Genomic DNA, 27883 nt, shown 5'->3' with positions numbered 1-27883 from the left:
AGTGATGCCAAGCTCCCCCCAGACAGCAACTAAAAATGAGGACAGCAAGAAGTGCTGTCGAGTAATTAGTTTGATGAAGGTAGCCTAGTTAGAAGGGCGAAGGTGTTTCGCAAAAAGTTGGCTAACTAGCTTCAAACCAACAACACAAGAGCAGTAATAGGGGCATACTCATTTTTTTCTCCATTGGTCACTTATTGTCAGGAAGACTGTCTGACTTGATAATTTGCCCAAGGCAAATTTGTTCCTAGGTGGTTTTCAGAAGGATCACTCCTTTTCACCTCCAAATTCAAAGGATGACCTCATTTTGCCCTATAGGACACTTGCTAAACGGAATTTATTCATTGTTTCCCTAAAGACCAGTCGAAACATACTCTTAACACATGCATTCACACATGAAGGATAGTCATGAGTCAGTTATAAAGAAAATAAATACATCTTTATTATTATTCTTATTTCTAACGAGTGAGCCCACCATGCATTGACACTTGTACAAATCACACACACACACACACACGCACATGTTCGCTAAAAGCAAATTCCAAAACACCAGAGTGTGATTAGACAGATTCACAATTTTGTAAAGAAACAAACAAAGTGAAGGAATAGTGAACAACATCCAAGTTGTTTGAATGAAACGATGATGTCATCAGTACACGACACAAGCTAAAAACAAGTAAACTTTCAACCTTAAAAAAAAAAAAAAAAAAAAAAAAAAAAAAAAGGTTTATCGTTCACAAAATAAGAGTGGCTGGACACACAGTGACGTTAAATGTTAGCCGGATATTTCATACATTGAAATTCATAATGCAAACACGCCTTAGCGCTAGACTCCATTCGACCATCGACATGACCTACATACGTACACCCGCTGCGCAACAATCCTTTTTGCCAGTTCTGAACGTCAATGTTGGCATCAACAACGCAAACGTATCTCTGTTGACATTTTTAGCCACTCATATGCTAGGCGACCAAAAGCACTCATTCATGTATGTAGTTGAATTACAAAAAGTGTCAATAAAATACCAGCAATGGTGAAATAGCTCAGAAATGTGTTGCAAAACAGATAATGCTAACAGATTAACGAGCTACCATCCAATTTTTGTCTCCACCGTATTTTCTGACTTATAATACATGTCTGCAAAGAAATAAGTGTGGTAAATAAATGGGCTTGTTAGCTCTTGAGTTAGCATGCAATCTAGCTATATTTACCTAGCCTTGACATGTCGCTAGAGTGCTAGCACAAATTTTAGTCAACAAAAGATATCATCGATCTTGTTTGAACAATGCCTCCTCAGCTCTGGTTGTTAATAGCTCATCTACTTTCATGTACAATTTCAACGTGACGACTAGCCTAGTGCAGTGGTCGCCATCCTTTTTTCCACCACAGACTGGTTCATCCCTAGTACACGTTTCGTGGACCGGCAACCAGTTGTCGACGGGGAGGGTGCGTGCTTGACGGACCTTCCCAATCAGAAGCTAATCGGCTGGCCAGGGTGGGGGTGGTGGCGACTGAGTTGGAAGCTAAACGTCTGAAGGGATGCGCAGAGTGGGGTAGACAGAGTCTATGGACATGCAAATCATCAACGAGGTGGGGGGGATGCACTGTCTTTAGTTGTGGGGGGGGGGCAGTATTTGGGGACCACTGGCTTAGCAACATGGCTGGGAACAATATTTGTTTAAACCTTATTTCAGCCTTCTTATTTATATTAATGTTAGCTGCTTAATTACAGTAGCATGGAAGCTAGTGTGATTTTTCAGTAGCTGTCTAGCTGCTAATACGTCGCTTGCGTGTTAGTACGCATGTTACCAAACAACAACAAAAATGTTCGAATCGGTCAAGTTTGAACATCTATAGTACAGCTAAGGTCGCTCGCTAACAGATAACTCGAATGAGCTAATGGTACTCTCACACGTGATGTCGTGGATGATGGAGTGAATTAATGTAATGCGCGCGCACACACACACACACACACACACACACACACATATCCCTTCTGTTGTGTAGTTGTGTGACACTGTGGTGAGTTGTGGTTTAAAAAAAAAAGTGTTGCAGTACTGGTTGATGTCTGACTGGTCCTGGTCCCGGTCCTGCTTTCAGGTCCAAGTCCTGTTTACTGGTCCCAATTCTGGTTTTGGTGTGTAGTCCACTTCATTTGTCCTATTAAGTGGTTTTGGTTCTATTTGATGGTACAGGTCCTGATGACCTGGCCTGTTTGCTGCTACCAATCTTGCCGACTTGTCCTGGTCTTACTTTTTGATTGACACGTCCTGGTCCTGCTAACTGATCCTGGTCGTGGCACAGCGCCAAGGACCAAGTTGTTTTTCTGGTCCTAAAGATCAGTCCTTTTTACTGGTACTGGTGTTTCTGACAGGTTCCAAGCTTGCTTGCTTTCCCAGTTGAGTGATTGTGGTTGCTGGCTCATGTCCAGGTTCCAGTCCTGCTGCGCGGTCTCAGTCCTTCTGACAGGTCCTACGGAGTGGTCATGTTTGGGTTTTTTGGTCTTTGTGTCGGCAGTGTTTCGTAGTTAAAGGGACAACAGTTAACACCAGCAAAATGACAAAACAAAAACAAACTAAAAAGTGGAAGTGCTTCCCTCAGACGTGGCTGGTTGTTGGTTGCTGGTGGTTGTTTGAGCATGTTTGTTGTCTGGTTGTTGCTGGCAGGTTGTTGATGGCTGGTGTGCTATCTCCCAATGCAGTGTAGTAGACATTCAGTGATGCTCTCCGACAGTGTTCCAAACATGCAGTACGGGTCAGGGGCTGCTGGGCGGGCTACGGGCAGGGTGCCCCAGTGGCCGCCATGAGCTCATTGAAGATCTCCCGCCGCACTTCCTGTGTCACGCTCTCACGGATCTAAAGCACAATGACAGACAAACTATGATTGACAGACTGTATTTGAAATACTTCAGCTCAGTCAAGAGTTTTTCTCAAAAAGAAACTTTTTTTTTTTTTTTTTTTTTAAATACACCTTTTTTTCAAAACAATATTTGCTTTTCAAAGCTTTACACAATCACGATTTTTGGGGCCGATCACAGAGTTTAAAAAAAACAAAACGATAATCAATCATCAATCCAATCACAAGATGGAGCAATGTGTATGACTTGTTCATTTACTGTATACTTACTTACTGTATATGTACTGTATACTGAATATCTTCAAAAATATTCTCATCAGGTCATGTATTCAAATCAGTCTGGTCAAACCAACATTACAACATGATAATGGGTGCTAACTTACTGTAATTAAATTACTTTATTGTAATTAAATTACTTCACACACACCAAAACTTTAGAGCATGATTAAACAGAACGCTGGCATGTTTACGTACATCCGTTAGAGCTTGCCAGGCTACATAATGTTTTGTTGCTTGCTTGCGAGCCGTATCATATTAAAAGTACGTGAATATATCTCACGCAATCCTTGAATGAATGTCTTCTCCCGAGCAACACCATACGTCTTGCCCCATTTTGTTCTTTTTTTGACCAACACAATACACGCGCGATCGATTGTTGTTGTCGTGTATATCTGGTCGTGTTTGATTTGACAAGATAAAGCCCAGTGTTCGTAAAAGACGGGATGCGGTGGTACTGGAATACAAGATTTTATTGCAGTAGTCTGACATAGTGCAATTGTGAAAGACCAAATTTGTCTTGTAGTCTGATCCAAGTATTACGTGTTGTCTGTCTCAGACGTGTTGTCTGTCCCACATCGCCGACGTTTAAAAAAAAAAAAAAAACAACAACTATTGGCGGTCAGATATTTACAGTACTACATCAAGACACGCGATAAGGCTAAAAATAAACCCGGTTTTGGATTCAAATATACTGTACATGATGGCGACATGGTGTAAATGTCTTTTGCGCAGCTGATCAATGACATCACTGATCGGATCGGCGAATTATTACATTAAAGCCGATCAGCATCAGCCGATCATCATAAAATGCTAATTTCCTCAAAAATATACAACTTTTCTGGAATAGTCAACATTATTTTAGAAATACAATAAACAGTATATGTACAAATATATTGTTCCTTGCAAAATGTGCAACTTCTTTTGAACATATGCAACATTTTCAAATGCCTACAACTTTAACAAAAAAACAAAACAAAAAATTGTTTCTCTCAAAATTATAAAAAATTTTAACATCTGCAATATACAACTGTTACTGAAATATACAACTTTTTCCTTTTAAAAGATACACCGTGCAGGTTATCCCATTGTTGGCACGGTGTGGGACTGGTTAGAGCGTCTGCCACACAGTTCTGAGGTCCGGGGTTCAATCCCCGACCCCGCCTGTGTGGAGTTTGCATGTTCTCCCCGTGCCTGCGTGGGTTTTCTCCGGCCACTCCGGTTTCCTCCCACATCCCAAAAACATGCATGGTAGGTTCATTGAAGACTCTAAATTGCCCGTAGGTGTAAATGTGAGTGCGAATGGTTGTTTGTTTGTATGTGCCCTGCGATTGGCTGGCAACCAGTTCAGGGTGGACCCCGCCCGCCTCCTGCTCGATGATGGCTGGGATTGGCTCCAGCACTCCCGTGACCCTAGTGAGGGTAAGTGGTATGGAAAATGGATGGATATTACAGTATATACTGCATTTATATATTTAATATATTTTAAAATCCATATTTATTGATCAAAATAAATTTGATAAACAAGTGCATTGAACCTTTATAAGAAAACTAGAAAATGTTTTTGCACCTTCAAAGCCAATCGTCAACGGGGGGACTTAGTTTATTGCCCCCTTCAAAACCGATTGATAGTACGTTTTCAGTTATTCTGTGAAAATGCAATGTTATGACTGAGTTTTTCTCACTTTATTTCTCAAGTGACATTAATTACCACCCTTGTGAGGATAAGCGGCTCAGAAAATGGATGGATGGATGGATTAACCCATTGTGGGACAAATAAAGGTTATGACTTTTTTTTTTTTAAAACTTTTTCTAAAACTATTGGCCGAAAAGGCCAATAGTAGCCTAATAAGCCTATCTACATGTTTCAGAAGTTTATTAAAATATATTTTTTTACATAAAATAAAAACAAATCAGTAAAGGTATTTTAACTTTGTTTATTTCATTATTTTAAATGAATTAACATTAATAAAATTAAATAATGGTAATAAATTGTTACCTAGTTTACATACACATTTACGCTACCCTTTTTTTTTTTTTTTTTTTTAAATTGGTACGACTGCCTTTACTATGGCAAAAGTCTACCATCTTAGCCACTTCCTACTCCATTTAGTGTAGTGTAGCGCTCACCTCTGTAATGAGCTGGTGCAGGTTGTCCCTGCAGAGTCCTGCTGCTACCGCTTCTTCCAGTGCTTTATCTTTGTCGCCCGCTCCCTCCTCCTCTTCCTCTCGCTGGTATCGCAACCTGTCGGGGCGAGGAGGCGGCACTGGGGTGATGGTGATGGATGCACGGTACACGCCGGGTCTCTGCTGGCTGCCACCTACACCCGATGTCGGGCTGCAGGGGCGCGAGGAAGGCACCGAAGAGGGTGTGGAGGAGGCAGCGTGATCGTCGTAGCTCAGTTCCGATTGGAGGAGGAACTGCTCCCTTAGGAGGTCTGAGACCTGTACACACACACACACACACATTAGCATTGTTAGATTTGGTTCACATGGTGTGTATGTTTATGCGTGAGTGCTTATCTGCTTGTGTATATGTACAGTATTTGTGTGTGCCTCCTTGCATAAGTGTGTGTGTGTGTGTGTGTGTGTGTGTGTGTGTGTGTGAGAGAGAGAGAGAGCGAGGGAGAACATGTGCCGACAAGGGGTTGAACCAATTACACTCTTAATTCCTACTATGCTAGCTTTCTGTTTGCAGATATTGATCTATCGGGAGCTGCACACACCTCTCACCGCACTGTCTCAATTGTGACTGCACAAACCAGTTGCCACGTAGCTGTAGATGAGTCCAATCGCAATCAGCTGGTAAGTCTTACTTACTACAGCTAATCAGTGGAATTTTGCTTATCGGGAGGGTAAGCTGTGGAGAAAAAACTTGACATGCTAGAAGAAACTGACCGCAATTGTGGAATCAGCATTCCAATTTTAGTTGTAATCAGCATAAAAATCTAATTCAACAGAATTTGTTTTTCCAAATTGTTCCCCAGTGTTATTAAAATAATTGATGCATCAACTTTTCCACTGCGCAATGGATATATTTATATATATATATATATATATATATATATCTATACCTCTCTCTCTCTCTCTCTCTCTCTCTCTCTCTCTCTCTCTCTCTCTCTCTCTCTGTCTCTCTCTCTATATATATATATATATATATATATACGGACGGCTATACAGTGGGTACGGAAAGTTTTCAGACCCCCTTAAATCTTTCACTCTTTGTTACATTGCAGCCATTTGTTAAAGTCATCTAAGTTCATTTTTTCCTCATTAATGTACACACAGCAACTTAAATGATTTTAGCAAACGGCCGCAATATAAAAAAGAGTGAAACATTTAAGGGGGTCTGAATACTTTCCGTACCCAGTGTAGCTTCTAGTCAAATAATCACCAGTCACGTGCTTTGGACAAGGATAGCTCGCTGAAAATGCTAAAGGTAACGCTATTTGATGAGCTGTAAATTCTCACCACCACACGCCCTCACAATATGCTGTGGCATTTGCTTACACAATGACATGGAGGCAAGCCATGGTCGATCAACAATCTCATTTTACATACTGTAGCCTAGGACATGATTCCAATTTATACAGTGGAAAAAGATGGATTCAAAAAGCTGATGAAAACATTGTATCTCAGATAAGAGTTGCCCAGTAAGGAAATATTTCGCACAGAAGGCATTGCTAAACTTTACAATAATGTCAAGGAGAAAGTTTGGGCGGGTCGGCTGTAAAACACTTTTCTACGACTACTGACTGGTGGAGTTGTTGCACAGTGCAACGTACATCATTAAAGTAACTGTTTGCAGACAAGCTATGCACTCAAAGATCATACTGGCAAGACAATTGCACAAGGACTTAAAGATGCCTTAAATTTTAGGAAGCTCAACAAAGAGAATCAGGTCAGGTTGCTAGAGTGGCTTCTGCGATAATTATATTTTGAAATACTTGTAGGTAAAAGTAATTTATTTCTTTGTGATGTTTTTAATTTTCTGCTTTATAATATAAATCAATGTCTACTCCAGTTGTATACATTTAAAAACTTTATTACAATAAATAGAGTCATATCGAGTATTGACATTAGGAAAAAATAAATCCTATCATCAAATTTCGGCCAAGGTTATTATACATGTAGTTAATGAAAATGAATGAAATAAAAAACTGAAATGAAAAAAAAAAACTATTACGTTAGCAAAATAAATATAATAAGTAGTTTAAAAAAAACGATAACTGAAACGCATTGTCTGTTTACAAAACTAATTACAATTAACTACAGTGATGCTTTGAGATATGAGTGACCAGAGTTAGTTTTTTTGAGAGGCGAGCAGTTGATCAGATTATTGCTTTGCTTTGACTTGCAAGCTCAAACTTGAGATATGAGAGCTGTATGGTGGCAGTGAACTCAACTCAACTCAACACATTTGACAATAAGCAGGTTTGGCAAATACTGTAGTGAACAATTCATAAAAAAAGTCTTCAAGCTGTTTAATGTTGCTCCCAGTTGACAGTTTACTGTCAAACTAAACAAAACAAAATTAACATCTTGTGCATTTAAAACAACCAATTACCTAAAATAAGGCTATAATACTTAATGCTAATGCTAATTAGCGTCTATTTGCAGTGTTTTAACCTTTTAAGCAATGGATTGAACACAAACAGTTAAGCAACAGCATGTAGACAGACAATATAACAGCACTAAGCCATTTATTCTTTATCCTCTGCATAGAACGACTCATATTGACATACTGATGACCTGAGAGAGGAGTTGAGATTTTATTTTGAATCCCACTTGAGTTCTAGGCAGGACATGCCCCGCTGCACTATAATTGGTTGCTGTATCCAGACAATGACTGCCTAGAACCTAAGTGGGATTCATAATAATACCTCGATGAACAGTAGATCTGTCTGTCTGTGTTATACTCCCACCAAGAGGCCAAGGCGGGCACACCAGAAGGAGCATTTAATTGACGCAATGTGACAAAAACAGTTTGTCTTTTCAATTGTATTTAATTATGTCATTACTGCATGTTCTGATAAGTACAATTCTATGGGACTGCTTTTTTCCTCATTAATATACAGAAAACAAATTTTGTTGTTTTTTTTGGGAAAGGCTGGAACAGATAAATGGCATTTCCATTCATTTCAATGGGGAAATTATTTGAGATATGAGTGTTTTCGGTTATGAGCATGGTCACGGAAATAAACTTTAATCTCAAGGCACCACTGTATAAGAAAAGCACATCTCACAAATGGAATGTGAAATTTATTAATTCCTGATTCAAACTGAACAAATGTGAATTTACATCTAACTTTAGAAGCAGTTATTATAAACTGCAACTGTCAGTGCAGTCACGTACTGGTTTTGTGGATGGTAGATGGTGGCTTATCTAGTAGTTGTTGGTAATCCCACACCTGACAAATGCCCTGTATTACAAACACATTTAATGCTAAAACTAATAAACTAAACTAAAAATAAGAATTTTATAAAAATAAAAAACAAATAAAAACTAGGCACGGTGGGGACGACTGGTTCGCACATCTGCCTCACAGTTCTGAGGACCTGGGTTCAACTCCGGCCTCGCCTGTATGGAGTTTGCATGTTGTCCCTGTGCCTGCGTGGGTTTTCTCCAGGTACTCCGGTTTCCTCCCACATTCCAAAAACATGCATGTTATGTTAATTGAATAATTGAGGTGTGAACGTGGGTGTGAATGGTTGTTTGTTTATATGTGCCCTGCGATTGGCTGTACCCCGCCTCTAGCCGAGAGACAGCTGGGATAGGCTCCAGCATGCCCGCGACACGAGTGACTATAACCCATATGGAAAATGGATGGCTGGATGGATGGATGGAAATAAAAACTAGCAAACCCACTGTAAATCTAAGTGAGTTAGAAGAAGTCAAAACGAAATGAAAACTCAGTCAAATGACAAATCCGAAACCATTATAATTTCGGTGTGTACTGACCGGCTCCATGGCTCTGAGTGCTGAGTTGGTGGACACGTTGTCCATGCTGACGCCCTTGTGAGGAGGAACAAAAATGAAGACGTTAGTACTTATTTCAACAATTGTGTTTTTGTGTGTCCTTGTGAGTGCATGTTCATGTGTCAGTGTATACCTGCATGTGTGCGCGCAACTGTGCATGTTTAAGTGTGCATGTGTATGTATATGTGTGAGTCCTAATGTGTGCTTGTCTGAGCCATCATGTATGTCTGTGTATGTGTGTCCGTGTGCATGTGTATCAGGGGGCGTTAGGGACATTATTCAGGATTAGCTCTCACACTTACTAGTCAAATGCTTTCACACATACAAACTACTGAAAGGCTCTCATTAGGACTACTCAAACGCTCTCATACACACGAGTCTTGCTCTCATTAACACTACTCTAATGCTCACTTGCCTACTCAAATGCTCTCATACACACGAGTCTTGCTCTCATGACAACTACTCAAATGCTCTCATTTACACTAGTCAAATGCTCTCATTTACACTACTCAAATGCTCTCACACGCACGCGTCTTGCTATCATCAACTACTCAAATGAGTTCACGCGAGCGCGTCAATCACATTCTCGCTCACATCACTGGCATTCACTAGTTCATGTCAATCATGCTTATACGTGAATAGTGTAAATCTTTTATTAGGTAGTTCAATTCAAAAAGTGAAATTTTAGAGATGAACTGCAGACTGCACAAAAGTATTTCATATTTACAATATGTATTATTTTGATGATTGTAGCACATAGCAAATAAAAAAAAACTCCCCATATTGAGAAACTAAAATATAACGTCAAAAGAAATTGTGAATTAATTCAAGAAATAAAGTGATTTTTCATGTAGAAATTAGGCTGGAATTTGCCCTCTGAGAAGTACTTCAGTGTTTAATCATTGTAGAGTACTGAAGAAAAACTTTTCAACTATTTTCTAATTTATTGAGGTGTACCTATATTAAAAAAGTCATAAAATATTTGACTCTGACTGTGTGTAGTCTGGAGTGCATATCTATGACACGAGTTTCACTACGACAATTAAATTCCTTCATTCCCTTTGGACACCTCATTAGGTACACCGGCGCAGGGGAGCTTAAATGTGACTATGCGGCCATCATGCCTCCAACGAACCATATACGTTTCAGATTGTAACGCAGCGGTGTTGAAACTCTGTCTTGAGTCCAGGAGTAAACACACATCCACTGGGCATTTAGCCCAAAAGGCACATTTATTCGGTAGCATCCGCGTCCAGTTAATGGCGTCTTGCTCTTGATAGACGAGCAAGCCTAGCCCTACGTCATGTACGACACGGCTTCTGATTGGCCGACCATTACGTCATATCCTACAGCACTTACACATTAAAATCAGCCATTTTAAATCAATGTGGAAAAGCGTCATTGTAACACAATAACACAATAATCAAGTATACGACATATATACATTAAAAGAATATATGTATGTACTATAAAGTATAATGCTATGTAACGCTGCTGCTTGAGTTAGGCTTACTATTGTACTTGTATGGCTGTTGGTCAATGCCTTATTTTATTTTGAAACCACTTCCTTTTCAACTCATATAAATACACGCTCACATACACGCCTCAAATGTTTGTACACATACACGTCAAACACACTCGCATGAACATGTCAAATCTATTCACATACCTATCCTCAAATTCATTCATAAGATATACTCAAATCCTTTCACATTTCAAATCTCATCTCAAATAAAAAAAATCACAATTTCTTGAATTAATTCACTATTTCGTTTTGACGTTATATTTTAGTTTGTCAATCTGGGGAATATTTTTTATTTGCTATGTGCTACAATCATCAAAATAATACATATTTTAAATATGAAATATTTCACTCTGAGTGTGTGCAGTGTGCAGTTCATCTCTATAATTTCTTTTTGAATTGAACTACCTAATAAAAGATTTACACTATTCACGTGTGAGCATGATTGACATGAACTCGTGAGTGCCAGTAATGTGTGCAAGAATGTGATTGACGTGCTCGCGTGAACGCATTTGAGTAGTGTTGATGAGAGTAAGATGCGTGTGTATGAGATCATTTGAGTAGTGTTAATGAGAGCAAGACTCGTGTGTATGAGAGCATTTGAGCAGTCTCAATGAGAGCATTTGAGTAGTGTAAACGAGAGTATTTGACTAGTGTAAACGATAGCATTTGAGTAGTGTCAATGAGAGCATTTGAGTAGTGTCAATGAGAGCATTTGAGTAGTGTCAATGAGAGCATTTGACTAGTGTAAATGAGAGCATTTGAGCAGTGTAAATGAGAGCATTTGAGTAGTATCAATGAGAGCATTTGAGTAGTCAATGAGAGCATTTGAGTAGTGTTAATGAGAGCAAGACTCGTGTGGGTTTGTTTGCTTGTTTACATACCTGTATCCTTGTGTGTACGTGTATGTTTACCTTGCGTGGCGCTGCTTGTTGCGTCAGCTCCATCAGTTTATCCTCCAGCTGTTGTTCCAACTCTAGCAGTTCTTCTCTGATGGCTGACCGCAGAGATTCAAGCTGCTCCACCTCCAACCTTTACACATGCACGCACGCACGCAGAAATAGAAACATATACACAGAGGCATACAAAAAGACACACACATAAGTAAACAGGCACACACACCCACACCCTTACAAACACACGTACTGTCATGCACAGACACGTGCACGTATAATGGTACACAGCCAGTGCGCGGTGCTGAGTGGCGACGTACCTGTCAGCAGGGCTCAGGTGTTTGTAGACGAGGGCCTGCTGGCGGACAATGGACAGCTCCTAGGTCCATCATCTGGGCCCGAAACAGGCCCAGACTCCGCCGCTTCTGCTGGAGCGCTTCCAGGGCCTGGAGGGAGGGCAGCGAGAGGGAAATGTCAATCGGGAAGCGGGAAAGGGGTGTGGTAGAGCAGTGCAGGTGGTGGCTTACATGTTGGCAGGAGGCTTCGAGGCACACGTCAGAGGTGTCCGCGTGGTGCTATAAGAAGACAGAAGCTTTTTACAAAGACTGACTAGGAAACCTTCTATGGGAATTAACAGGAATTTATGGGAAGAAACCATGAAAGGAATGTTGGCTCTTAAAAGGAATCTTAAATATTGTTGGGGGAAATAGTGTATACAGTGGATAATATAAAAAACGTCTACACAGCCGTTTCAACGCCTGTTTTTTGGTGATATGAAAAATGAAAGATAATTTCTGAACTTTTTCCACTAATAATGAGCCCTGTAACCTGTACAAGTCCACTGAAAACAAAATAAAATCTTTTAGAAAGAGAGGGGAAGTAAAAATAAACAACTGAGACAATATGGTTGCACAAGTGCGCACTCTCTTATAACTAAGGATGTGACTGTGTCCAGAATGAATCAACCACATTCAAACTCATGCTGAATGGAATTTGGCACACACCTACCCGCTTTTTGACATTTTTTTTTTCTTTTTTGACCTTTGATTAACCGCAAGTAAAGTACAGATGTTCTAGTACGCTTTTGCTGACATTCCCTGCAGTACCTTCAATGTTGCTGTCAGTGTCTTGCCAGCCTCGGTGAGCAGTGTTCTCCTTGTGTTTTTATCAGTTTTGGAGGGATGCCCAGTTCATTGTAATATTTTCTCCATTTTATGATGACTGTTTTCACTTGGTTCCACAATTTACTTATTTAATGCCTTGGAAATTATCCCCCCCCCCCGATCTTCTAACTGATAGCTTTAAACAACGAGATCCCTCTGATACTGTGGAAGCGCTCTGCAGATGATTGCATTGCAATGTAAAATGTGACTGCATAAATGAGAAGAAAAGGCTACCAGAGCAGCTAAATTTATCTGGGGTTACTCAGAGGCACTCAAAATGTTGGCACTGAACATGAGTTTAAATGTGATTGGTTAGTTCTGAAAAAAGCCACATTCGCAAATACAGCATAAGAGGGTGTGTTCAACATCTCATTTTTTTATGTTTACCTCCCCTCAAAAAAAAAAGATTTCTTGTTTTTTGTAAATTTAATTTTACAGGTTAGAGGTCACATTAACGGTTGTTTGAATGTTTTGAAAAGATTTATCTTGGTCTCATTTTTTTTTTTTTTACATCACAAAAACTTAGCATTTGAATGGAGGTGTGGAGACCTTTTATATCTGCTGTATTTTAAGCATAATCCTGACTACAACTAAAGAAAAACACTTCTGAAAAAATTTTATATTTCCGAAATGTCATAAATGTAGAAAGGTTGTATACAGTAGAACTTCGAATTACCAGCCATCATTTGGTTCAATGTTTTTACTTTATGTTTTTGTCTTTGATTTACGATCTACCATCAGCTATGCTGCTGCTCGAGTGAAGAGAAAATAGTGCAGTTAAGGTACTGTAATGCCAATGCATGTGGGCAAGGAGAGCTATTTTGCATGGATGTCTGCTTTAAACAAAACAAAATGCTTATAATGATCTCTCATACATTTCCATTAAATTACCAGTTAATTTACAGGTAAACTACTAGTTTACTAGAAATTATTCAACCTTTGCAACCCCTAATATGACCAATCATGTTTGAGAACTACGGACTAGGAACCCACCTGGTTCAGACTATGTACGGTCCCTCTGATTTCATGTAGAACCCTCCTTAGCTGCATCTCCGTACCAGACAAGACCGTGACTGGAACCCGGACTCAAAGCCCACGTGGGGGCTATGACCAGGACCCAGGCTGTGACTCGGGTGGGGGCTGTGACCTGGCTCGAGACCCGGGTGAGGGTTGTGAGGCAGATTATGACCCGTGTAGGGGCTATGGCCTGGGCTGACACCTAGGTAGGGGCTGTGACCAAGACTATGACCCAGGTGAAGGCTATTGCCAACACCATTGTAGGAGCTGTGACCCTGGCTGACAACTGGGTGGAGGCCCAGATTATGACCTGGGTGGATGCCCAGATTATGACCTGGGTGGGAGCTATTACCAAAACCTTGGTGGGGGCTCTGACCAAGATTATGACCCGGGTGAGAGCTATTCACGAGACCGCGGTGGGGGCTGTGATCCTGGCCAAGATCTGAGTGGAAGCCCGGCCCAGGAGGGGCGCCACCCCGATGCATGATGTGGTCCGGGGCCAATGGGGGGAAGGGGCTGAGGTCGTAACCATGGTAACCCAGATAGGGCGGGCTGTGGGGAAGGGAATGATACGCTATGTGGTAGTTGCCGCCGTAGTGGTGGGGCATAGGAGGAGTTCCTGAAGGGAGGTTCCACAGGCTATCGGAGTAGGGGGGTGTACCCATGGGGGGCTGGTGCAATGGGAAGTGGTTGGAATAAGGGTGGAGTAGATTGGGGAGACTGGCGTAGGGATGAAAAGGCGTGGGGTACAGCAGGGATGGGTTCACAGGGGGGACAGATATAGGAGTCTCTGGTCTGTGGCTAGGACTGGGGGAGAGGAAGGTATCCGGTCCCGGATTAGGGGTCCCGCCCTGCCCGTAGTGTCCGAACTGCTCCTGATTGGAGGAAAGATCGGGGACACTCTGGGTGATCCAGGGCCAATCGGTGGGAGGGCTGGTAGATCTCAGCGAACGTGATGAGCGCATGAGTGGACGGGGGGCGGCTTTGGGCGGGGCAGAATCTTGGTGGTCGGACTCCAAGGTGTTCTTGATGACCAGGGTGGAGATGCAGGTGGGCACGTCGGCAGTCTTCGGGTTGGCGTTGGGCTCCTGGATGTAGCGGAAGGCGTAGCGGGGCTGGCTGCAAAACGCCCGGCCTCGTCCTAACTGGACCTTGACGGAGGACACCACCCTGGTGGGGGACAGCAGCGAGGACGGGAGAGAAGATGACCTCTGCAAGGGAAGACCGTCTCGACGACGCCTTCTGCTTGGGCATGGACCTACGTCACCCAAACGCTGTTTGACGCGACTCAGCGCACTCAGGACGGGGGAGTCCTGGTGTGGGGAGACAGAAAGGATGATCCGGGGGTGACAGCGTTTGGAGACTGAGGGGATGATCTGAGGGTGGCGGATCCAAGGACGGTGAATGTGAGGGCAGATTTGAGGACAGAGGCTCTGAGGACAGAGGCTCTGAGGGCTGCGGATCTGAGGGCAGCGAATCCAAGGTCTGTGGATCCAAAGACGACAGATCCAAGCGCGGCGGATTCCAAGACAACGGATCCAAAGGTGGCGGATCCAAGGGTGGCGGATCCAATTGAGGCAGATCCCTTTGGGTATCATCTTGCAAAGCTTGTATCTGTTCCTGTTTGGGATCTTCCTGAGGTTCCGGGCCGCTGCCACCCGGCCTTTCATCCCTCGCTAGAATGTTTGTGGGAAGCTGGTGGGCCTTGTACTGCGGCACCAGCTCTGAATTCTCATCGCATTTTTCATCCTTTTCCTGTTTCTGGGAACTCCCAATGGACACGGCTGTAGCCCTGGCACCAGAAGTGAGTTCCAACTCCTCGGCCCGGGTATCTGGCAAGTTGAACGCCGGTTGGTCCAAAGCGATGGGTGTCGCTACGTCCTGCGAGGGGTGCGATGTCACTGTGGTTTCGCTGTCACAGCTGTCACTGCTCTCCTGAACCTGAACACATCCGTACATTAGCATATTACTAACATCATTAGGATACATATAATAATAATATTATTATATGTATCTCCTCAAGGGTTGTTACATGCTTAGGGTGTGACGACATTATTAATTAATAATGTATTTATTCTAAATACTTTTTTTTTAAATATTAAAATAAACAATTCGACATAATATAAATTTAACATTTTTGTTATATAATTGGCAAATATATTTCTAGATAAATTGAAAATATATTTACAATACTATAAATAAATAAAAAAAGTCAATAATTGTTTTTTAATCTTTGTCCTCTGACAGGTCTGCATTTTAATTTTTATTTTAATTGAGACAGTTTGCATTTTTTTTGTAAAGAAAGTTTTCAGGGTCATTCGTGCCAACCTGGCAACACAGTCGGCGTTGATGTACACTTGCCAGTGTGACACAGCCACCTGCATGAACAACGATGGAAGGAGCTGCAAGGATAATACTATTTGGATTCAAGTGTTATGTTGTTGATGAAATCTACAAAAAGAGGATGGCAACCTGCATGGCTTGTAAGGCATTAAAGACACAAAAACATCAACGTCAAACTTCATCAGTCACTACAAAACTCACAAAGACGTAAGCTAATTTAACAGTTTAGCTAGCTGGCCAAACATTACGTTTCATAGACTGGTTTGGGACAATTGAAAATAAAAATGATGAAAGAGTCGGCGCTAGAAGAGGCCAGGTGCGTTATAGGTCTGCTGTATGGGATCACTTTGCATTACAATCACAGGTGATAAAAATGTTGACAAAAGTGCGTTCCACTATTAGTAACTACAGTAAAAATTGTGAGTAGCTATGCGTGAATATAATTTTCATACTACGCAATGTGTTTATTTGAGTGTTACCATTAAAATGTCATCTGTTGTGTCGGCTCTGTGATAAAGCTGTCTGCCCTATGTTTAAAACTGAGACCAAAGCATATGAAACATAACCTTTAATCTGATGACAATTGTCAATTGTCCAGAGTCAGTGCTTCTAAATAAATGAACAAACCCAATTGAGTGATTTAATCAAAGTAGAGCACACACGAGGAATGCAAATTTTGTTCACAGTTTTTTTTAAGGATGGCAACATTTTTATGTGATGTACTATTGCCTTATTTATGAATTTCTTTCATTCTCCATTCGTCCATTCGGTACACATCTAATTATATTTGACCAACAGAAAACAGTCTTGGCTTTTGCTTAATTTTTTAGAATTTTTATTACCACTCCAATATATGTTGAGACTGGAGCAAGACTGGTATGACTTGACTTGCGACTTGCTTAACCCAAGTAATGACTTGACTCGACTTGCTTGATTTTTTTTCCCCCCCACAGTGACTTGGGAATTACTTGAGACTTGAAGGTTATGACTTGAGACTTCCTTGTGACCTGCACATATGTGACTTACTCCCACCTCTGCAAATGGTTCTTTAATTATAATCCAATAATTATAGATAAATACAAAATTAGGATCAATTATTTTTTATCATCAAAACAAATAATTGTAAGTATATATTTTTTTTATTAAATAACTTAACTTTTTTATTTTTAATACTAAAATTAAACATTTTAGTATAAAAAACATTTCCATTTACATTTAATATTTTTGCATTTTCTTTAGAAATAATTGGTGAATGAATTATAGATAACCAACCTGAAAAATGTGTATAAATTATTGTATCATCAAAATATTTTTATAAATACATTCATTAAATTGTCAATTGTAACGATTGTAAAATTAAATATTTACATATACAGTAAGCATTTCTGCTGTTTTATTATATAATCAGTTGCTTAATTATAAATAAAAATGTTACAATTATAACATTATTAATTGATGATTTATTCATGCTTTTATTATTATTATTATTAATTAAAGTATTTTACATATACATTTAATTTTTAATCAAATAATTGGTTAACTTTAACTTGGTACGAAAAATGGATGGATGCATTATGTATTAGCTATTTTATTGATTTACTGTAAAATAGAAAAACCTTAAAATATAAAAATATACACATTTGGCACTGCTGTACTTATTTTATGAAATAATTGTTAATTAGTTATAAATAACCATTTGAGGCTACCTTGAGGTTGCTGGCATCCACGGACGACGTCTCCTCCGCAAAGCCGCTGCTGTCCGACTGCTGGCTCACAGTCCTCAGCAAATCTGAAAGGAACGGACCAAAATGCTGGATTGGCGTATTCCTGAGTTTGTCCAGAGGAGGCCACTCTTGCATAAACAACGTCAGAGTGGGTCCCTGCGATCCATCAAGCGCTTGTGACAGAGTTTGTTTATAGGCAGACTTGAGTAAGAGATTCATGACATGGAAATTTTCTTAGGAGCCAGAAAGTGAAATCAAACAGCCATACCGGTCAGAGGTGTCAAGCAGTCAAGAACGCAGCCCCGCCCAAAAAAATAAAAATAAGATAAAATAAAAAAATACTCCAATGTGACTTCCCACCTGAACTTCTGGATGTACTGGATAGTAGAGCTTCATCCTCGTTACTCTGAATCTGAGGAGATAAGGCTCATTTTTAGAATGAAAACACAAGAATAAAAACAAGACGAAAAATTGGATGAAGAAAAAGTAGGAAAAAGAAAAATAAGAAGCAAATCATTTGGATGTTCCCCGAAGCAAGCAGATTCACATTCTAAAATCAAGAGAAGGTTACAGTTGAAAACATGTTTGCATACACAATATAAAAACACACTCTAGTTTCAGATCAATTAGGATTACCAAGATTATTTCTATTTGCTACATGCCAGAATAATAAGAGGATTTGTTTCTGACAACTTTTCATTACTTTCTTCAAAGTCAGAAGTTTACATACATTTCATTAGTATTTGTTACCATTGCCTTTAAACTGCGGGACTTCGGTCAAATATTTTGGATCTCCTTCCACAAACGTCTCACAATAGTTGGCAGGAATTTTGGCCCATTCCTCCTAAAAGAACTGGTGTAAGAGCCAAGTTTGTAGGCTACCTTAAATTTTCAAAAGGATCAGGGCTTTATGATGGTCACTCCAAAACAATGACTTTGTTATCCTTAAAGGTGCCATATTTTACCAAACCAACTTTTTATAATATTTGGGATGTAATATTGGTTCTATGGTGCCCCAGTGAACATGTGAAATATGATTTAAAATCGTCCACGCGAGCACCAGAGGTTTTCCTGCCGAGAGGCCTGAATTCAAATTTCTCGAGCTCATTTACGTCACTAGCGAAGATCTCCACCTACCTCTCCGCTTCCGAGCCAGCGCTGTCAACATAAACGTGTGCTCTCAAAAGTGGGTCTTCTCCACGGACGCAACCAATCAGAGGAAAGGGGCAGTCTTAGCCAAATATGGACAAAGCGGATACAAAACTGGGTCAATCAGAAGTAGCAGTTTCATTGGGGCCTTTTCTGGACACAAGTATGACGAAACCAAGGTATTTTTTATAATTAAATTGACACTTTTGTACCAAGAACCAATCCCAATTCTACCCCTTAGCCCTAACCCTTTGTCTTTGCCCTTGGTTTTGAGCATACAAGAGAATGAAGGGGTATCCCATTTCCTGGGATAGCCCTTGAAACCAAGTGTGGTCTGGGAGCTCACTTGAAAAGAGGGGTTTAGGACTGCCCCTGCTGACAGGCGAAGCTCTTGCTTACAAAATGGCGGAACGGACAAGGAAGTACATAAATGTAAGTGAGCAGAATTATTGATATTCATACTGACAGTGAACGCATCATCTGGGTTTTCCCCAATTGTTTAAAGGCAAAATAATCTTACTGTATGTAAACTTCAGATTTTGGCAAAAGTAATGAAAAAAATGTCGACAAAATCCTTCTGTCATTACTCTGGCCTTTAGCAAAGAGAAATAATTTTGGAAAAGTTTATTCAGATTTCCTGTCAGACAGTGAGAAAAAAAAAGTGTATGTCTTTTAATATACAGGGTGATTGAAAAGTAACTCCCTATTTTAAAATACTTATAATTTATTCATATGTTGTAATATTTTTCTCTATTTTTTTTTGTGTATGTTCCATGATTAAAGGAGCCAGTCTATTCTACCAAACCAATGACTTTGGAAGAACTTGAAGGGCGAATACGAGAAGTTACGTCTTCCATCCCACAAGAGTTCCTTGTGAAATCAGTGAATGCGGTTCCCAGGCGGCTTGAGAAACTGGTGGCTAATGCTGGCGCCCATATCGAATTTTAAATAAAACTCCATCCAATAGACTTTCTTCTCTTGTTCATTTCTTGTAAGAATTATAGTTAAGAAATAAATTACAAGTACTTAAAAATAGGGAGTTACTTTTCAATCACCTGGTAGTGTATGTAAACATCTGGTTTCAACTGTATGTAGTTATAAAAAAAAAAAAAAAAAAAAAAAATTTTTAAAAAGTCAAGGAAAAAGTCCTGTTTACAAAAAGTAAAAATTAGTTACAGAAAACCCTTTTCAAAAATGTCAGAAAATGTTATGAAAATACATAAAATTCAAGAGAAAGTAAAAAAATATAAAAGGCAAAACATTTTATGGAAATTGTTAAAAAAATACAAAAAGAACAAACAAGTAAAAAAGTTAAGTAAAAAAAAAAAATACAAAAGTGTAACAGAAAGTTGTGAACAACTTTAAAAAAGGAAAAAGAGGGGGGCAAGAAAGTGTTATAAATATGTAAATATGTTCAAATAAAGTTTTGAGCAACATTAAAAAAATATATATACAAAAGTACCGGTATAAGAAATTTATGAAAAAGGTTAAAGAAAAAGCCAGGAAAATGTGGAGGGAAAAAGGGACAGAAACAGTAAAGAAAAGGTATCAAAAAGTAAGGGAAAAGTAATAAAATAGGGGTAAAAAAAAAAATACAAAAGTTAAGAAAATGCATCATGATGGTGGGATGGCCAATTTAGTAAAAACTTATTTTTTTAATGGGGTAACGGGTATTGCGTACCTCCTCCATGTCGAAGGAGTCTGCGTTCTCCGGGCGCAACTGAGCTAGCAGGGTGGACGGCAGAGGGCCCTCCCCTTGAGCAGGTGGCGCCTTGTCGGGCAGGGCCTTGTCAGGGTTTATGGTTTTGCTCTTCTCCTCTGCGCCACTGGCCCGTGGCTCATCTGCACTCTGATTTGTCGATGTAGTGTCAGCGGATTCGGGCTCACCGCCGGGTCCATTTTGTCTGGGAGGGAAGACATCTCTACACATCAGCTGACCAATATGATATCAGCTATTATTGATGAGCCTCAAGTGAGGGTGGTTTGTTTGAATGCTTAATTCATGTAACATGGGTTCATGATTGTGTACATTAAGGGCGTTGACGCCCTCTTGTGGCATCTACACGCAATTACAAACCCCTTTTAGGAGTGTTTTTCCGACCTGTGGTATGTGTGTTGCTCCACCTCGCCGTCACCACTACCGCCACCTTCCTCGGTGACAGTGGCCAACGAGCAGCTGTCCTTCTTGCGGATGTGCTTTTCGACGTGCTGCTCGTCGCCATCTTGTGCGGGATGCCCGTTGTAGAGATGCCCGCTGTGCCCGTTGGCAAGAGCAGGTGGCGCTTTGTCAGCGGGCCGGCCCGGCGGACTGGGTGACGCCATCAGCAGATTGTGTTTGCTCAGGCTCTTCTTCAGACGGTCGGCCACATTCTGAGCAGAGGTTCTCCTCTGAAAAAGGGACGGCGGCGACTGGTCTTTGGCGACCTCTCCTCCTCCTGAGGTCATGTGGTTAAAAGTTAATTACCACTTTTGTTGAAATTTTTTAAAAATCTGAAATATCCAGTTTTTTGGAGCGAAATATACATTTTTTTCAATTACTATTATTATTATTTTTTTTTTTTGTAGTTTTTTTCCCTCCAATGTTATCTGACTCTTTTTAGGATTTGCATTAAAATACTTTTTCTTCAGAAAAAACTATTTTCTGGTCGTCCTAAACGTTTTCCATTTAAGGATTATGGAGGCCACTGTACTGTTAGGAACCTTAAGTGGAGCTGAATTTTTTTGTTACCTTGGCCAGATCTATGCCTTGCCACAATTTTGTCTCTGAGCTCTTCAGGCAGTTCCTTTGACCTCATGATTCACATTTGCTCTGACATGCACTGTGAGCTGTAAGGTCTTATATAGGCATGTCTGTGGCTTTCCTAATCAAGTCCAATCAGTATAATCAAACACAGCTGGACTCCAATGAAGGTGTAGAACCATCTCAAGGATGATCAGAAGAAATGGACAGCACCCGAGTTAAATATGAGTGTCACAGCAAAGGATCTGAATACTTATGGCTGTGTGATATTTAAGTTTTTATAAATCTGCAAATATTTAAACAATTCTGTTTTTTTCTGTCAATATGGGGTGCTGCGTGTACATTAATGAGGAAAAAAATGAACTAAAATGATTTTAGCAAATGGCTGCAATATAACAAAGTGTGAAAAATTCAAGGGTGTCAGAATACTTTCCATACCCACTGTACGTCCAAATATAGTACGTTTCATATTTTCTTTCAAAATCAATAGTATTGGTGTCTCCCCATGTCGTCTGTTATTTTTACGCATTAAACAATTTAAAGTGTTGAAAATTGCTCGAGAACAAATCTATTAACTATCAAACAACATTTTTCAGATAGTTGAAAAGTGTTGTAAAACTGCCTCTACAGTCACTCTGCGGGAGCCGTGCAACATTTTGTTACCTAGAGATTGAAAGTCTCTGTTTTTTCAACACAAAAACAAGGGAAAATATTTACAGTGGGAGGAAAATGTATGATTGTGAACCCTTTGGAATTTCTGAAATTTTTGCAAAAATTGGTTAGCAAATGTAGTTTGATCATCTAAATCACAAGAACAAACAATAGTCTGCTTAAACTAATTCCATACAATTTTATGTTTTCATATTTTTATTGAAAATAACATGGAAACATTCACAGGACAGTGAGGAAAAGGTATGTGAACCCTTGGATTTAATGACTGACCCTCCTTTGGCAGCAATAACCTCAACCAAAGGTTTTCTGTAGTTGCAGATCAGATGTGCACAACAATCAGGAAGAATTCTGAACCATTCCTCTTTACAAAACTGCTGCAGTTCAGTAAGATGCATGGTATGTCTGGTGAATAGCTCTCTTGAGGTCATGCCTCAGCATCTCAATTAAAAAAAAAGAAAAAACATAACCCTAGAGTTTCAGCTGAAATCACCTGGACATGACAACATCTCTATTGACAAATCCACCAAACGTCAAACATTAAACAAGAATTTGAGATCATGGGCGAACACTATGGGAGGAAGTGTTATTGTCTAAAAAAACATTGCTGCACATTTGAAGTTTACTAAAGAGCACAAGGATGTTCTACAGCACTACTGGCAAAATATTTTGTAGACAGGTGAAACCAAAGTTGAATTGTTTGGAAGGGGAAAAAAATGCCATGTGTGGAAGAAAAAATAGCCAGCACACGAACATCAAAACCTTATCCCAACTGTGAAGCACGGTGGAGAGAGCATCATGGTATGGGCGTGCCTTGCTTCCTCAGGGCCTGGACAGATTGCTATTAGGCCTGTCACGATAATTTTTTTAAGGATGATACATTTTCCCCAAAACTATCACGATAAAGGATAATAATATAAAATATTGTTGTTGTTGTTTTATGGCTCTGAAATCATGAAAAATCAGGCCCGCCCTCGAGCTGCAAGACTGTGGGTGGTCTGCTGAAGACGAGCCCTTCTCCTGTCAATCAAATATGTTGACGTTTCAACGGGGGTTAAGCCACGCATTTGCGGTTTTAAGGACTGATCCCGCCCCGCCTCTTCTGGTCCGTTGATCTCTGCACCAAATGACTGTATTACTAACAATTCACTAAAGGTACACCGAAAATTTCGCCAAACGTGTTGAGAAGACGACGACGACGACGTATCATTAAAGCATAATCATCAAAATCAAGACCTGAGTTCAATATGGACCGATCACTCCAGCCCACTCATTCTTTGGTCAAAAGAAACTGCAAGCGATGACACAATCGTTGACATTTTATTAACGTATTTAAGCAAAGCAAACTACAATAACACAACATTATCTTGTTTTTTCCTCCTTTCGTGGTGATTTCAAGAAGCAAGCAGTTTCCTTTATCTGTTAGGTCCAAGTCAGCCTTTGATCATCCACAAGCTCCAAAATAGAATAGGGAATGTGTTGCAATATTTTTCATTGGCCTAATGTTTACATAATCAAAAGTTTTCTCCTAGCCGCTCTTCATTTTGCCCAGCCTATGCTTCGCTCAGCAGTGCTGTGTGCTGTGAGGCTACAGTTCACACGGGCTAATACTACAGAAGCCTCACACAAAGGCACATAGAAAAACAAAAGCGCACATCAATGATCGACAGTTGTGCTTTTTGTACACTGAAACTTTACTTAAGGAGCATGCTGTTGCATTGACTGGCAGATAGTGTTTACAAAAATCTAACCCTGACGCCATGGCGACTGTGGGACCCGGAAGTACCTGCAGTGGAAGAAATATTTTACTGCAAGTCCAGCCCCGTCCATGAGCCCACTAGCGGCTAATGACACAGCCGTCGAACTCTGTCGGCTCACTGTGTGTTCCGCGCGCCAGCTCACCACAACAATGACAATTCATCGAGTCCGGAAAAACTATTGTGTCCATTTTGTTTATCAAACGATAAGTCGAAATAGTAATTATCGTGACAGGCCTACTTGCTATCATCAATGGAAAAATTAATTCACAAGATTCTCAAGCTATTTGGCAGAAGAACTTGGAACCATCTGTCCAACAGTTATAGCTCAAAAGAGGATGGGTGTTGCATCAGGAAAATGATCCAAAACACAGAAACAAATCAACAACAGAATGGCTTCAGAGGAAGAAAAATGTGTTCTGGAGTGGCCCATTTAAAGTTCTGACCTCAACCCAATTGAGATGCTTTGGCATGACATCAAGAGAGCTATTCACATCAGACATACCAGGAATCTTGCTGAACTGCAACAGTTTTGTAAAGAGGAATGGCCTATAATTTATGCTATCGTTGTGCACATTTGATCTGAAACTACATTAAACTTTAGTTGAGGTTATTGCTGCCAAAGGAGGGTCACTCAGTTATTAAATCCAAGGTTTCACTTTCACTTATGTTCCCCTCCGTGTCCTGTGAATGCCTACGTTATGCTCAATAAAAACATGATAACATATAACTGTTTATATATGGCATTAGTTTTAGCCAGGGGTGTCAAACTCGTTTTGTCGTGGCCCACATTGGAGTTATGATTTCTCTCGGAGGGCGGTTATGACTGTGAACTCATAAATGTATGATCGCCTCATATTATGATATAAACACAACAAATTGATAGATAAGTTGTTCAACTATTGTTAATTTTTTTTAAAGGTCCCATATTTTGGCTATTTAGACCTCCACAGAGTGAGTCTCTAACATGGACTTGATACAAAAGTTAAAGTTTCCTTTTTGAAGAAAAACAACCTTGGTTTTGTCATACGAGTACCTAGAAAAGGCACCTCTAACAGCTACTTCTGTTTGACCCAGTTTTGTAGTCGCTTTGTCAATGTTTGGCTAAGACCGCCCCCTTTCCCCTGATTGGTTGCCTCCATGTAGAAGACCGATTTGTGAGAGCACATGTGTTATGTTGACAGCGCTTTATCGGGAGCTGAGAGGTAGGCGGAGATCTTCGCAAGTGACGTAGCTAAGCTTGAGAAGTTCGAATGACCTGGTTTCAGGGACGGATGTAACTACAGTCGTTTGCTTTTGTGAAGGATTTCAGGCTTTCTTTCTGGTCGGTGGGTCGCCGTGAGTGCAGACTTTAATGTGGACGGCTTGCGGTGGCGACATATTCTCTACATGAAAGTGTAATAAATTGACAAATTTTTTAGCGTATTAACTTAGCAACAGCAATATTAGGTACAATACTAATTTAAACGATGCAGCATTTGTTAACTCAAACAAGACTGCGATGTAGAGTGTATTGTTGTTGGTGGTCACCACATTTACCTTGATCCCTGCTGCCACTGATGCTGCTGACGCTCTGGACGGGCTGACCGGACACGTGGCCGTAAAGATGGATGAACTGATTGGCCACCGTGGTCAAGACCTCAATCTGACGGAAGCGACCTGACAGACGGACAACAGACGGTGACGACCACGCGCAATCAAAAACGATGTGGACATTTTATACCTGTGCATAGATACAAGAAAATGGCAGTCACAGTACATGCAACAAAAGCTTTGCAATAAGTTACTTTGAGTATCCAAACTATTTTCTAAAGCACTTTGCACACCTTCGACTGGTCGCCAATCAATGTCAGGGCACATAAACATTGGACTGATGGTCATGGAAAAAAAAAAGGCCTGAAAAAGTACAGATATATTTTTTTTAAAGTCACAAAAGTTTTAAAAAGGCAAGAAAAAGTTATGAAAATTTCCCCCAAAAAATAAGTCAACAAAAAGTCATAAAAGCAAAATAAAAAAGTAATGAGTCAACAAAACGTCGTAACAAACTAAAGGAAAAGGTCATAATACTAAGAAAATGACAGCAAACGCTTGCAGACAAAGGTATCAGGAAAAATGTATTATGAAAAGACATGCAAACACCAATGGCATGAAAAAGGTGACAAATCCCCCCCAAAAAAAACATTGTAGGAGGCAACCCCCCCGCACATAAATTAAGCAATCTGGAAGAATGAAAAGTATAATAAGGAGAAATAAACACATTTTCTTCACACAAAAAAACATTGATTTACACCACTCAAGTACATGTTGATGGACAAATTTAATATTAAAATTTAATTTGCCTAATTTATTTGCTTTTTTGTTTTGGCCTCCAACTTGAGCCAGGCCCATCTCCACCTGCACCTGATCCCTGCTTCAAGCTGTGCCACATGAATAGCATCCTCCTCTTTAAGCACTCTCATTCTGGAAAATAATTGACTAAAATCATTGTCTGTTTCACTTCATTTTTCACCATTACCAACTTCAAAGGCTAATCCCAAATGCATCCTCCAGGACAATATTAAGTACACTATTTTTCTGTTTTTATTGGCCATTTCTGAATTTGAAGTTCGTTCATTCTGTGTTGTGACATAATCCCTAACAACGCTCCGTCGCTTAATACATTTAACATTAACACCAGTAAACTAATTCGATCATTGTAGGCGCGTTTCCTAATTAATACAATATGTACTCGCGGATCAGCTCTTGTCGCCGATGTCACGTGTGCTTTGCGGTTCTCCTGGGACCACAACCAGGGCCACGACCCGCACAACCTCAACACGAAAATACAAAAGACCAGTGTAACAAATACGACACTGGCTGATCTGATGAGCAAATATGTTGCTTAAACGCAGGAGTAGCAATAGAGGATGTCTGCTCCAGAGGTGGGTAGAGTAGCCAAATATTGTACTCAAGTATGAGTACTGTTACTTGAAAATAATGTGACTCAAGTAAAAGTAGTCCTCCAAAAAAAATACTTGAGTAAGAGTAAAAAGTACACAGTGAAATAATTACTCAAGTACTGACTAAGTAGCACAAACAATAAAAAATAAATAAATAACAAAAACATTTGCAATTTACTGCACAGTGTTTTCTCAAGTTATAAGTGAGTTGAAATATCCGCATTTGGGCAGACAAACACAAAAATACATGAAAGCTGTTGTTTTTGTTAGTTTAAATGTAAACAAGAGTAGCGCGCCCTTTCCTTCATGATAACGACGACCTTCCCAAAATGGTGGCCATGTCGGCACAACGATCAGCCGGGCTGGCTTATCTAATGTTAATATCTATGCCCAGGAAGCCCAATAGAAGACGTTGTCTGAGGTCATGTGACTTTCTTGTGCCGTTTGATTGGTGAACTAGACTTAAACGTCACTACCGCTTGGATTGACGCAACCAGCGCCCAATGCGCAAGTCGAAGTCGCAGTCTTGTGCACGAAATAGTTGATAAATAAGCAATAATTGATAAATAAATGTAGTGAGTGACATTGCGATCATTGTAACCGAGTAAAAGTACCGTTACTTTTTAGCAGCAGAAGTATATTTTTCTGGTCTCGTCAACTCCTGTCACTTTTCCAAAGCAGGTCCCGAGCGCCTATGACGACAGCAACGGTGACCCCCTCCTCCCCAGGAAAAAAATCATCGACTCTATACGATTCACGTAAATGGCCTATTTTGAGTTCAAAACGGCGTATTTCACCAAAAGGCGACTGATTTCCATGTGTGAAGGTTATAACTGAGCTGAAATATCCACATTGGG

At 40.2% G+C, this 27883-nt stretch overlaps 1 protein-coding gene across 1 annotated transcript in view; it reads right to left on the bottom strand.

Moving 5' to 3' along the window:
* Positions 1-1617: 1617 nt before the first annotated feature.
* itprid2 (ITPR interacting domain containing 2) overlaps positions 1618-27883 on the bottom strand; it is a 53272-nt gene continuing 27006 nt past the window's right edge. Inside the window, 15 exon segments of the mRNA XM_061692181.1 lie at positions 1618-2853; positions 5261-5575; positions 9093-9146; positions 11547-11664; positions 11846-11904; positions 11906-11971; positions 12053-12100; positions 13682-13751; positions 13754-15021; positions 15023-15646; positions 17755-17837; positions 18133-18184; positions 20603-20825; positions 21023-21356; positions 25627-25746. Coding sequence (XP_061548165.1) covers positions 2773-2853; positions 5261-5575; positions 9093-9146; positions 11547-11664; positions 11846-11904; positions 11906-11971; positions 12053-12100; positions 13682-13751; positions 13754-15021; positions 15023-15646; positions 17755-17837; positions 18133-18184; positions 20603-20825; positions 21023-21356; positions 25627-25746 — 3515 coding nt within the window. The 3' untranslated portion in view covers positions 1618-2772.

Source organism: Phycodurus eques, chromosome 12 (genome assembly GCF_024500275.1).
Source record: "Phycodurus eques isolate BA_2022a chromosome 12, UOR_Pequ_1.1, whole genome shotgun sequence".
NCBI lineage: Eukaryota > Metazoa > Chordata > Actinopteri > Syngnathiformes > Syngnathidae > Phycodurus > Phycodurus eques.
This window is presented reverse-complemented; position numbering and strand designations above follow the sequence as displayed.